Source organism: Lepisosteus oculatus, chromosome 3 (genome assembly GCF_040954835.1).
Source record: "Lepisosteus oculatus isolate fLepOcu1 chromosome 3, fLepOcu1.hap2, whole genome shotgun sequence".
Classification (NCBI taxonomy): domain Eukaryota; kingdom Metazoa; phylum Chordata; class Actinopteri; order Semionotiformes; family Lepisosteidae; genus Lepisosteus; species Lepisosteus oculatus.
The window spans coordinates 27,556,862-27,568,967 of record NC_090698.1 but is presented as its reverse complement, the minus strand read 5'-3'; the positions used below and the strand labels follow the sequence as shown (position 1 = coordinate 27,568,967).

At 39.4% G+C, this 12,106-nt stretch overlaps 1 protein-coding gene across 3 annotated transcripts; it reads left to right on the top strand.

The window, feature by feature from the left end:
• The first annotated feature begins 4,315 nt into the window (after window positions 1-4,315).
• LOC102692934 (placenta associated 8) lies at window positions 4,316-9,804 on the top strand. 3 transcript variants are annotated; one of them, XM_015337157.1, is made up of 5 exons: window positions 4,316-4,397; window positions 5,840-5,955; window positions 7,980-8,104; window positions 8,928-9,042; window positions 9,582-9,804. In XM_015337157.1, exons 2-4 carry the CDS (start codon window positions 5,862-5,864, stop codon window positions 9,030-9,032), a joined length of 324 nt encoding a protein of 107 aa, XP_015192643.1. In that variant the 5' UTR covers window positions 4,316-4,397; window positions 5,840-5,861; the 3' UTR covers window positions 9,033-9,042; window positions 9,582-9,804. The 3 variants fall into 3 exon arrangements, with proteins under 3 accessions (XP_015192643.1, XP_015192637.1, XP_006627146.1); XM_015337151.2 differs by having other exon boundaries at window positions 4,345-4,479; window positions 5,817-5,955; XM_006627083.3 differs by having other exon boundaries at window positions 4,346-4,479.
• Window positions 9,805-12,106: the final 2,302 nt, after the last annotated feature.

The window sequence follows — 12,106 nt, the reverse complement described above, 5'->3', positions numbered from 1 at the left end:
TTATCCTCTAATCTTGTTTATTTAAGATAAAATCAGAACAAGCATTTCCTTCAGCGGGGTGGAAGTGTCGAAATCATTTTCCATATCTAATACCGCATTTCGTAACAGATCTCATTTCTGTTTCCCAATCAAATGTTTCCCAATCTAAGTCTGGGAAACTGCAGTTCTAACGATAATGATTAGTTCTTTTTGGCAGGTAAACCGGGAGAGTTTTGGAAGCATATTCCAATCATTATGCCTTTTAATAAGACTGACTCATATACTGTGGATTTTGAGACTTTTGATTCACCTGGATTAAATGGCCTTGTTATTTTCAATGCATTTCTCATCCAGCAAAAAGTTGTTTCCAGTCAGACTCATTAATCCACTTAGTTAAAATAAAGCTTTTTCAATTGGCCTTCTGCATTATGGGTGCTGTAGGCTTTCCCTTACTGAGTCTAAATAATGTTTTTTCCATTGGCTCTGTCCGGGTAGCTGCTCCAGGGAATTTCTGTTATGGATTCATAATAGTGACTAATGTTTCTCTTTAGTCCTCTTCATCCAGCCTACATTTATCACAAATTAAGTCCTGATGTCCCATATCAGTGGTAATTTTAGGATTGCATATTATAAAATGGTTGAATCTGTCAAGGGTGACATTAAGAGTACCTGGTTGGACCCTATGTGGCGCCGAGACTGTAGGCAGCTAGTGTTTGGTGTCCAAATCCCAAGGGCTAAAGGCAAAAGTCATAGTCGAGGTAGAAGAGCTAGGTTGGGTATCACAAGAATCAGGTTGAGAGTATCCAAATCCAAAACGCGAGATGAGACGAAGTCGAAGCTGGAGAAAAAACAAGGCGGGGAATATCAGAAATCAGGTCGATAATAGTAAACGTACAAGAGAAAGCCAAGGGTTATTCTCAATGGTGAGCGGGGACAGAGTGGAGTGAGAGGGTAAAAATAGGGAAGAGTGTGAGAAGTGACAATTGATTCATTAGTGCGCAGGTGTTGGCGGTGAGAGGAATATGGTTCGTGACAGAATCTTCTATTTTAAGCACACCCTACCTGTTTCTTTTGCCTTATTGGATTTTTTTTAAAGCTTATTGTCAATCAAGTGGTTTTTTGGATGTGTAAGTGATTGACTCAACTAAATGAACTGCATGGTCCTTATGCCTGTTTGGGTGTTCTGGTGAAAAAATCATGTTAAATTGTCATTATCAGTGTTAGTACATCGCCAAAGAATTGGAAGAATGTGTCATTGTGAAGCCTTGACTGACAGAACAAACCATGATTCCCATTGATTGCAGATGCTGTGAATGTTATTTATCATTAGAAAGGTTCTCTTATATGATTATGTTAATTTTAAATATGAAGCCAGGCATTCATATGATAATCTGTAACCTTCTTTTGAAATAATTTATCTTCTTTTTTCCTCTTTCTAAATAACAGTAATGTGAGTAAAAAGGTTCTTTGTGCTTCAACAGTGATATAAAAGTGTGATTAGATATTAAAGCTCTAAAGGCTTTGGAGGTGATCGGGACCTCCTGGGTCTCTTTTTGTCACAAGTCTATATTCTAGCTTATTCTGAACCACACCACTGTCGCCATTGTACACACAGAACAATCTAAATTGTCTAATTAAAAATACAAGTGTCTGTCAGGCACTCAATTCTGTGATCATCTTTTGAATCAATACCTTGACATCACAATTGTTTTAAGGAAGGTAGAGAAAGTTTCATCTGGATTACACCAGCCTTACGTTATATCTCAATAGAGACAGAGAATTGTTGGCCTTTTAATACACCCCCATTGTCTTCGGGGTAACTGCCATAGTAAGGTGACCCCTTCAAACAAGAATTATTCCTGTCTTGTACACAACTACGGCACCTAGGAGTTATTAGGGGTGCTGGGCTCCCTACTTCTTTGCCACAGGTTCTATTCATCCCCCAGTATCACCAGTGCACACACAGACCACGAATAGACAGAAGTATAGTATAGGTGCTGTGGAAGACCGAGTGAGAAGGTTGAAGACAGTGACTATGCGTGGGAAAGGTTTTCTGTTTGCACCTAAGACAACTGTCTTTCTGCATCTGAAGTCTGTGATTTTTCACACCTGTGTGTTCAACCAGGGAGAATTAAATCAGATTGCAGGACGCCAAATGGCATTTTGTTTATGTTTGAAAGACTTCTGACAGTGTTCCTTTCCCTGTATGTTTCGTTGATATTTCAAAATCTTGCCTATGTTTAATGTATAAAAAGGAAAGTGTAACTTCAGTCAAGCGAGCACATTTTACTGAGTGCTAAGGGAAACCCTTTCTCTGTGATATGCTCCCCTTCAGCCGATTGAATTAAAGATCTCTGTTTGACAAACCTCCTAACCTGAGTGAAGACTGAGTTTTCTTCAACAGTGCCCTTTCTGTTTTCAAAAAGATACATCTTTAGAGTTAATACTGGTTGTCCAAAACCCAGGGAACATTATATAAGACCCAAATCTGAAAGACACACATTCCAGGCTAGCCAGAAGCACCTTATTGGACCCCAGTTAACCGACAAATTTCCCAAATTAATTCAATCCCGCAGTTCTGTCCTCTGTGTAGCTCTTTGGTAGTTCTTGGGCATTTTCTCCAGTTCTTGCTGCCCTCAATGAACCTGTTTCTGGTGTTTCCCTGCCTGAACCCTGTTTGTTTCCAAGTCCAGTTTAGGAGTCCAGGTCGAGTAAGATGATGCTGGAGTCTTCCTCCGCTGCTCCCGGTCCCTGCTGTCCTGTTGAGTCCTACTGGGTCCACAGCTTGCAGTCTGTTCCTCCAACCTTATACTCCAAAGGATCACCTTTTGTTGTCCTGACTGGGGCTATTTAAACCTTCTAAATAAAGGCTCTTGACTCTTCCTCGGTGGGGGAAAGCTTTGTGTGGGCAGAGCCAGCTCCCAAGGGCTTGTTTGGGAAATGGCTGTCCAAATATGGCCGGGTGTACAGATGCATCATTCTGTCTCTTCCTGTTCTCAGTCCACCTTCTCAATCACAGGTCCAGTCAAACCTACTTTGCAACCCCGCACATTACCCCTGAATGGTGGGGTGATTGCCTAGCGCTCATGTTAAGAGTGCCCTCCATCAGGCCAGGAAACTGGATCAATGCTAGAGTGTTACTGGCACATCAATGCAATTCACATCCATTCAGCCCTTGACACATGGTACCCAACACCCATTCCTTCTGCTCTGTGACATTACCTTGGTTTTACATTGGTTACATCGGTTAAACCAACTATTCTCAATACAAATCCACTTGGAAACCACACTAGAAGGTCCAATATCTGATGACACAGCTAAGCTAACAAACCTCTTACGGATCAGGATGCTTTATTGAAGAGGTATGGCAGAAAGATTGAAGAAAAATCCCTCCTCTGCTCAAACTACTTCCTTAAACCCAACCATCTCTAAAACAATAAGTCATTTGTAGAAAAATATGAATCCCATTAATCAAATAATATATCCCTTTTGACAATGTGCACTTATAACCCCTTCACCAATAATTTAATAATCAAATAATATACATCCTGCACAGCTATCTATAAGAGTTAGAGGGGTTTAGCAGCCCCTGATAGTAGATTGGCTGTTAGAACAATCCCTTCATGTGGTTCATACAATTCAAAACTGTATATGGAAACATCTGTCATAAACCTGAGTAGCTAATATGACGTTAACCCTGTCTGTGACTGAGCCTGTGACAGGCTGGTTTGGTTGTCCATTTAACTTTGCAGTTTTGGATACACCCATTGTGCCTGATACCTACAATTTTCTGAGTTTTACCTGCCCAAAGCACTCTAACAAAAATAGCCTTTGCCACCCTGCTGGCAAGACACCAGATTTTGCTGGTTGAAAAAAAAAATTATATTTATAATGGAAATGAAAGACAGTCTTAGGGGTTCCAGAGAAAAGTTCAAAAGCTACATGGCATCCTTGTCTTATGTATGTTGACCAATTTCATCTGAGTGCAGTTGCAGTTGCAGTAGCTTTTCAAGCCAGGGCCATGGGTAGTGCTACAAAAAGTGTGCTTCTCCTATTTAGTTTCTTCCTCTGCTTTTTTCTTTTCTTTCGACTCTGCTGTGTGTTGTACGTTGTTGTAATTGATGTCCAACATATGAAAAAAGTGTATTTGGTGCTTTTGTGTGCTTATTAGAACAAGCTTAATCATTAACTAGTACCTCTGCCTGTGTCTGTAAATAGCAATATCTCCAATAATAAAACTTGCAAAACCTCTCTCTCCATGTATCAGCACATTTCAACAATAAAATATACCAAGGAAACCACTACAGGTGAAGAGAACTAATAAAAATTAACCATTAACTAGAGAATCACAATAAAGACTAGACAATAAGGACCTCTTTATTTCTTCTGCTGTTTATTCGAACACAGTAAATCTAAAGGTACTAGCATTTTTACTTTTCTTTCTACGCAAATTACTTGTAAACTGTAGCTCTAAAAGAAACACTTGTACTGGAGCTTCAGGTAAGTGAACTCAAATTTTGCATTTCAAGTAATGTTATTAGCTACTGTATATATTTGTAGTTTATTAGAATTTCTTGTTTCTATACAGTCACGGGACCAGATATGTTCTTCATCATGTTCTGTATTGCTTGTTATTAGAGAAAATGATTTTCTATTTCTAATTTTTTTCAATTCTTCATAAAGCATGAAAATATTTAGTAGTGCAGTGTGAGCTATGGGTGTATGTAGCACACGAGGTGTTCCTTCACAGAATAAAGTGAACACACCTGAATCCAACAACAGAAACACTGATGTTTAATCAGAGAATATTTCACAATGAATAGGAAGAACATGCGTTATCATTTGTCACCACTTCTTTAAAAAAAAATCTTAAATCTTTGGAAATCTTAGTTATTAAGGAATTATGGACTGGTGCGTATCCTTTGAAAGTAGCATTAGAGTTCCTGGAATTTTAATAATGGTTTAAATAAGATATGCAGTTGTTATTCTGGAATTCAAATTAACATCATTAGCAAACATTGCTGGACTAAGAGTGTTAATCTGAAACTACTGAAAGAATTTGAGCGCAATGAATAACTGGTATTTCACTTACTAAGAGATGTAGGTTTAGCATATAATAGAGACTAAAACTCAACACACATCAACAACTGTGCATACGACATTCATAAGAAAACTAATAAATTGGCCACATATTGCATTTGTTTTAACAAGTGAAGTTCTAAGCCAACTATTTCACTAGGATCATTCATTTGTACAGTACCAGTTCAAGAAAAATGAGAAAATAATTAGTTCTATGTTATGAAGCAGATACTTACAAGAATCTAATTTCACGATGTTCTCCAAACCCAAATTGAATTATGCTTTTAAAATGTCTTCATTTTATTTATTAAAAATCTGGCTGTGTTATATAAGATTCTTACAGTCTTCTTGTAACTCTGTCTCAAGTCTTCCATACATAAAAGGTCAAACTAAATTACTGTAATATAAAAAAGATGAAAACATGACATTTAGGTTTCCAGAAATATGCGCCCACTCTCATCTGTTATGAGAATTATAAAGGCAGGATACATTAAGACATCCTTGACTATGACTGTTACATAACCGAAAAGGCTACTTATGCAGCCTGTTTCCAACAAAAGAATGCCCTGACCTTTTTTTCACATCTCAGAGGAGTTAAAATCTACTCTAAAAGAGAGTGAACTATGGTGTGGGGTGAGGTTAAATATATACTTCTGCTAAATAAAATTCAGACATTTGTAAAAATTTATATCTTACAGTTTTATCCTTTCAAGCAGGCATGTTTCGCTTTTATAATGCACAAAATGACAAGGGAACAGTATTGTGTGATTTTTGTTCTCAGTGTCTGGCAAAAGCGGCAGAAAATGGCAGTCGTTACTCAGCCACAGTTTAGAGGCAGTGCTATGCCTTCAGAATGGAAGACTGGAATTTGCGACTTCTGTGACGACTGTGGTACCTGTAAGTACAAATACCATGACCACTGAAACAGAACAGCAGGCAATCTTTTTGTCACCCCACACTCTACTTAAATTACTTCCGAGAGTTTGTCAAAATCAAGTCAAGATGTCTACGGTAAAGGAGAGACACCATTCTAAAATGATTTTTTCTGTGTGTTATTGACTATTAAGCACTTGTATACAAAATTAACAAAAATAACAAAAGAAGAACAGGCTTGGTAAAGTTATACTTAGTACAGTATATGATTATTATGCATTCTTGAAATGCATAATTGAGCACAAAGGACTGAAATGAATCAAAAACTAGTAGAAGTGCAACAACCTAGTAAAATAAACAAGTGTTTAGTATAGTACAACACCTCTGTACCCCTAAATAATGATAAACATGATATATTCATCATACTAAACGTAACTAAAGATAAAGATAAATATTAAAGCCCTATTTCATTTTGAAAGCTGTTGTTTTTCATGATTTACATCTATTGCAATGTATATGTTTTAGTATCTTCTTTCTTCATTTCCTCTCTCCCTTTTTTTGTTCTTATCTAATGACTATCAGCTCCAAAAGAGGTGTGAATTTTTATGTACTGAACTTTGTTGAATAGTTTTGTCTTTCCTCTATATTCTGTATTTTGTGCACAAGTACTGTTCTTCTTCATTTTGATTTTTTCCAAAGCGGGAACAAAAAAAGAGAAAACATTACAGGCCAACAATATTCCATTTCTCCACCCCCAATACACCCGATTCTAAGTAAGAATCATATAGTTCTAGTAGAGGTATTGTATGGAATCAGTAAGACTGCAATAAGGAATTGAACATGCCAACTGCAGCACTGCCATGCAGCTCCATGAAGATGATATCCAGACAGGAAAGGATTTGATTAAATCAGGGGAGTGATTGTAGAGCTTTCCAAATCAGCACTGACATTTTTTTTAAACACAGAGGCCAAGAGGCTACGATCTGAGTTATCATTTAGTAGTTGAGTAGAGCGAGGAATATCAATTTTAAAAACAGCTGACCAAGAAGAGAACCTGTTTCTAAAACCTAATCAAATGTGGACATTCCCAAAACATGTGTTCCCATGGACAAATGGGCGGAGCGGTGGCTCTGTGGCTAAGGATCTGCGCCTGTGACTGGAAGGTTGCCGGTTCAAATCCCGCAGCCGGCAGAGGAATCCTACTCCGTTGGGCCCCTGAGCAAGGCCCTTAACCATAACTGCTCCAGGGGTGCCGTACAATGGCAGACCCTGCGCTCTGACCCCAAGCTTCTCTCCCTGTCTGTGTCTCCATGGAGAAAAGCTGGGGTATGTGAAAAGATGCGTTCCTAATGCAAGAAATTGTATAGGGCTAATAAAGAAACATTATCATTATTATCAAAGCGTGCATTATGGATTAGGGACCAGCATACAAGGATTATGTTTATGGAGGAGGAGTACTTGAATTAATATTGTCCCAGGAACTTTCCATTGGGCTAACATACTATAACCAGAAAAGCCAGGGAGAGTAACAAAAATGACCAAAAAACAGGGTCAGGCAGTAGAACTACTAGTTCGAGACGATCATCCCAGCACACCGACCACATGATCTTCAATTAACAACGACTTCCCTTTCACTAAGAATAACAACGCCTGAGAATAAAGTGTCAGGAACGGCTTATGGAGTGAAAATTTGGCTGAGCGCTAAACTCCTGGCCAGAGGGTGAGGAGGCTGGGACCTTCTTGCAGGGTGGCCAAGGGGCAGCTGCAGAGGTGGAGCTGGGTTGGAGGTGGGATGCAAAAGATGTATGTGAGGGAGAGAAGTGCTTTACGTACAGTATTTTTTAGTGTTCTAGGAGAGGAAATGACATCGGGAGTGATTGCTACTGTAATTAACGACAGCAGAGCCTGATTGATCCCTCCCGAACTTTCGTTACAAACTCTGTTTCATGTGATGGAAACACTTGCTCCACTTGAAAGTGATTGTGGCCATGTCATTGCTGTTCATTGAAAGCTGTTGTGATAGACTGTGCTGTTTATTGTCCTGCCAGGTTGCTATGGCTTCTTCTGTTTCCCCTGCCTGGGCTGCACCATTGCCCGTGACATGGATGAGTGCTGCCTCTGTGGTCTAACAATGCCCATGAGGAGTGTCTACAGGACCAAGTACAACATCAAGGTGATTATAGAACATCACACTGAAGCTTCATAGCATCATAGAGCACACTTAGACGGACGACCTGACGTTTTTGTGGAAGCATTTAAAGATTACATATCGTACTATTTTCATGTCTGGAGTCTTTGAATATTAAAAGTGTTTTTCTTTCATTTAAGAGATGCATGCAAGAACAATCAAACTCCTTGCAGGAACAGGTAGCATAGGGTTTCACAAAGCATTCGGAGTGTGGTGAGAGGAACTGGAAATTGTAAAGATTTAGATTTAGGGTGCGATTTTATTATGGAGACGACTGTACTGTGACCTTAATCAGGACAAAGAACGTTATGATAACGGAGTGATGGTTACAATGAAGGGGCAGCACAGTGGCACAGTAGTAAGCATTGCCTAGCAGCGCTGGGGCCCTGGGTTGAATTCCTGGAGTGCTGTCTGTGTGGAGTTTGTATGTTCTTCTTTTGTTTATGTGGGATTCCTCCAGGTGCTCAGGTTTCTTCCCACAATCCAGAAACATACTGGAAGAATTGGCCTCTTAGAGAACTGGTGTGAATCTACACTATTCGTGTCTGTGTGTGCCCTACAATGGACTGCTGTCCCACCTAAGATGTATCCCGCCTTGCTCCCGTTGCTTGCTGGGATAGATTTCAGTTCCCCTCACGACTCTGAATTAGATGAAGTGGTTAGAAAATGGATGGAGGATGGTTACAGTGCATGTTAAACAAAGGAATTCAGCGGACAAAACTAAATAAAATTACTGTACAATGCTGGATAACGTGCTAGACTTTTTTATTTCTAAAGTTCTTATCATGGTTTTACTCTTGGTCTGCAGGGATCCTTGTGTACGGATTTCCTTTACCATCAGTTCTGCTTTGTGTGTTCCGTCTGTCAGCTAAAGAGGGATATTGACAAAAGAAAGGAAGAAGGCACTTTCTGATATCTAAGAGGTACTTTTTAAAATTCCTTTTATCCAACCCCTGTGCCCCCCAACCTTTTCTCACTAAAGAAGTGTTAGTGTGTGCTAAGTTGTTCTGTTCAAGCACAAGCAACACTGGGTTCCTGTGGAACCAGGAACCAGGAGTGTGGCAACCTAAATAAACAGAGTGGGATTAAAATAGCAGGTTATTAGAGTCACTGAGGACTAGGTGTAATAAAATGAGATTTCCTATGTGCTTTGACATAGAGTGAACATCTTTTCTGGGGGGAAAGAAGATAAAAGGCAATAAAAAGCAATGTGTAAAATTCAAACTCATTTCAAAACAAAATCAATAAAATCGTCACAAATGCATTGTCTACTATCCATATTCTAGTCCTTGCCATTAGCACAAAATGAAATAATTCAGGTCATAACCCCCCTTTCTTTTTGATCAGAAGAGACCTGCTGATTAGTAAAGATAACACAGGGAGTGGTATTGCTGTGGATGACCTCACGTCCGCACAGTACGTACATTATTAAAATAATTAATAATAAAATAATGTCTTTCAGATGCAGCAGGAGCAGAAAAGGAGACCAGCAGTGCACAGAATGAGCAACCTGATGATATACTACATCTGATATTTCTTTAAAATCCAAAAAGCACACTACATTTCCAAACCCAATGTGACATTCTGTGTGAATGTGCTGATTTATCTTGTGTCAATACGTTTGAAACGTATAGTGTTTTGAAAACCATTTGAAAATGAGTAAAACGTTCAAAATGGCTGCGTTATATCTTTGTTGATTTGACTGTTTCTCTGGAATTAAAAAAAAAAACACTTTAAAAACCTTGATCAATTTCCCATACAGTACATCCACAAAAAGCTGACCATATTCTTCAAAATGTACCGTGGCCTGGCTTATTGTTAACTCTGCAACTGGTTTAATTTGCATCATCGCAACAAAGGTGGACAACTGATTTTCATTGAGCGGAAAATCTGAGACCTCAAGCAATGAGATTTCATTCCCCCACTCCTATTGACTACAAAATCGTCAATTAACTCATTCACTTGAGGTTACACAGCTTTTTATTAGCCACAAAATCTGAACCCTCTGGCAATGAGATTTCATCCGGCTCCTTTCCTACTGAAGCTGTTTGTTTTTTTTTTCAAGACTGATGTCAGAACTTTTTCATTGAGGTGACAGTATCAACTAAATTCAATTCTGTAGTTCTAAAATAATTGGAAAAACGTTTCCAGCTTTACTCTACCGCCAAAGACATGTATTAGTTCTTCCACTTGTGGGTGTAGCTAAGCAAATACAAATGATTACATTTCTTAATTTCCAATCTTTCACTCCAGAGCTTCAGGCTCAAAGTTTTTTTTAATTAAACAGGACTGGATTCATCTAAAGCATCAATATTCAGGTATTAGTTGTTTAACTTGAACGTATTTTTTTATTTTATAGAATTCGAGTGCAGTCCCACAGATCTCTCTCTGTAGTTTTATCTGATTAACTAAAGAGAAATGCTAGATATTTTTAAAATAGTTTCGCAGGACAAGAGTTACCTGAAACCTGAAAAGTCTTCCTGTGACTGATGATTTATGGTATTTCAGTTATAACAGTTATAACAGATATGTTAGCCATTGGTCATTAACTCTTGCCTCATGTGTTAAAGTCCTTTTGAGTCACATTTCTTTCCCATGAGGGGTTCCTATCTTTTACAGGCTATAAAACATTTTTACTTCCTTTATTAAACCTTGGTACTATGATGTACCATGGCACTTCAGCTATTACCTCACACTGTTACACAACTGTTAAGGGCAGGACAGTGATGGCAGCTGAGAAAATAAATTGAAATCCCTTCCACACCCTCAGGTTTTGCCTGATTAGAAGGCAATTGTCCACACACAAGACAATAAAAACAATGTGTTGTCTTGACAACTTTGGTTCTGTTAGTAGCTTGTATCAACAATATAGGAGTGTTTTGCTTGGCACTGACATGCTGAGACCTTGTACCAGATTAGTCCACAAAGTGGGGTCATCCCAAAGGTTATACTTCTACCCCTTTTATTTAAATTTGGAAAGTACTGTCGGAGCTGTTCTGTGCTATTTTTGTCAAAGGGCAGACAGGACCGTGGTGAGGGACCCAAAACATTTGATGACTGCATTCATTTTTCAGTGGTTTCGAGGTTCTGAAGATAATCCATCGCTCCTGTTTAATAGGGAACGCAGTCATCAGCGATGTGGATAAAATACCCAAGCAGTCATGATCAGACAACCAGCTGCATTCATGATGAGCTGGGGGAAACGTTTAGGAGGTAATAATAATAATAATAATTGCTTACACTTATATAGCGCTTTTCTGGACACTCCACTCAAAGCGCTTTACAGGTAATGGGGATCCCCTCCACCACCACCAATGTGCAGCATCCACCTGGATGATGCAACGGCAGCCATAGTGCGCCAGAACGCTCACCACACATCAGCGATCAGTGGGGAGGAGAGCAGAGTAATTAAGCCAATTTATAGAGGGGGATTGTTAGGATGTCATGATTGATAAAGGCCAATGGGGAATTTGGCCAGGACGCCGGGTTACACCCCTACTCTTTTTGAGAAACACCCTGGGATTTTTAATGACCACAGAGAGTCAGGACCTCAGTTTTACGTCTCATCCGAAGGACGGCGCCTGTTTACAGTATAGTGTCCCCGTCACTACACTGGGGCATTAGGACCCACATGAGCCACAGGGTTAGCGCCCCCTGCTGGCCCCACTAACGCCTCTTCCAGCAGCAGGTTAGCGGTTTTCTGTGTTCTGTTAAGAGCGAGATTCTAATTGTAGATTTTTGTGGACATGGATCTGGAAGACCTTGTGGCTGCCATCCAGATGCCCACTAAAGGCCATGGCTCCTGTGGAATGTGTCCTGTTTACCAGCAGGTAAGACAAACAGGAAATCACAGGAGCAGAGTGGTGCTGAATGTCATTTGTGGTTATCTAAAGTATGGACCAGGCAGAACAGTGTAGGGACTGATATAGAACCTTGAGCCTGGTCTGGTTAATGACTGAGATGTAGATGTCTTTGGTAGAAAGGCTG

Excerpts from the sequence above, each read along its gene's own strand:
- LOC102692934 (XM_015337157.1), top strand. The coding sequence starts at position 5,862 with ATGGCAGTCGTTACTCAGCCACAGTTTAGAGGCAGTGCTATGCCTTCA. Across the intron at positions 5,956-7,979 it reads CTGTGACGACTGTGGTACCT|GTTGCTATGGCTTCTTCTGT; the intron begins GTAAGTACAAAT and ends TTGTCCTGCCAG. Across the intron at positions 8,105-8,927 it reads GGACCAAGTACAACATCAAG|GGATCCTTGTGTACGGATTT; the intron begins GTGATTATAGAA and ends CTTGGTCTGCAG.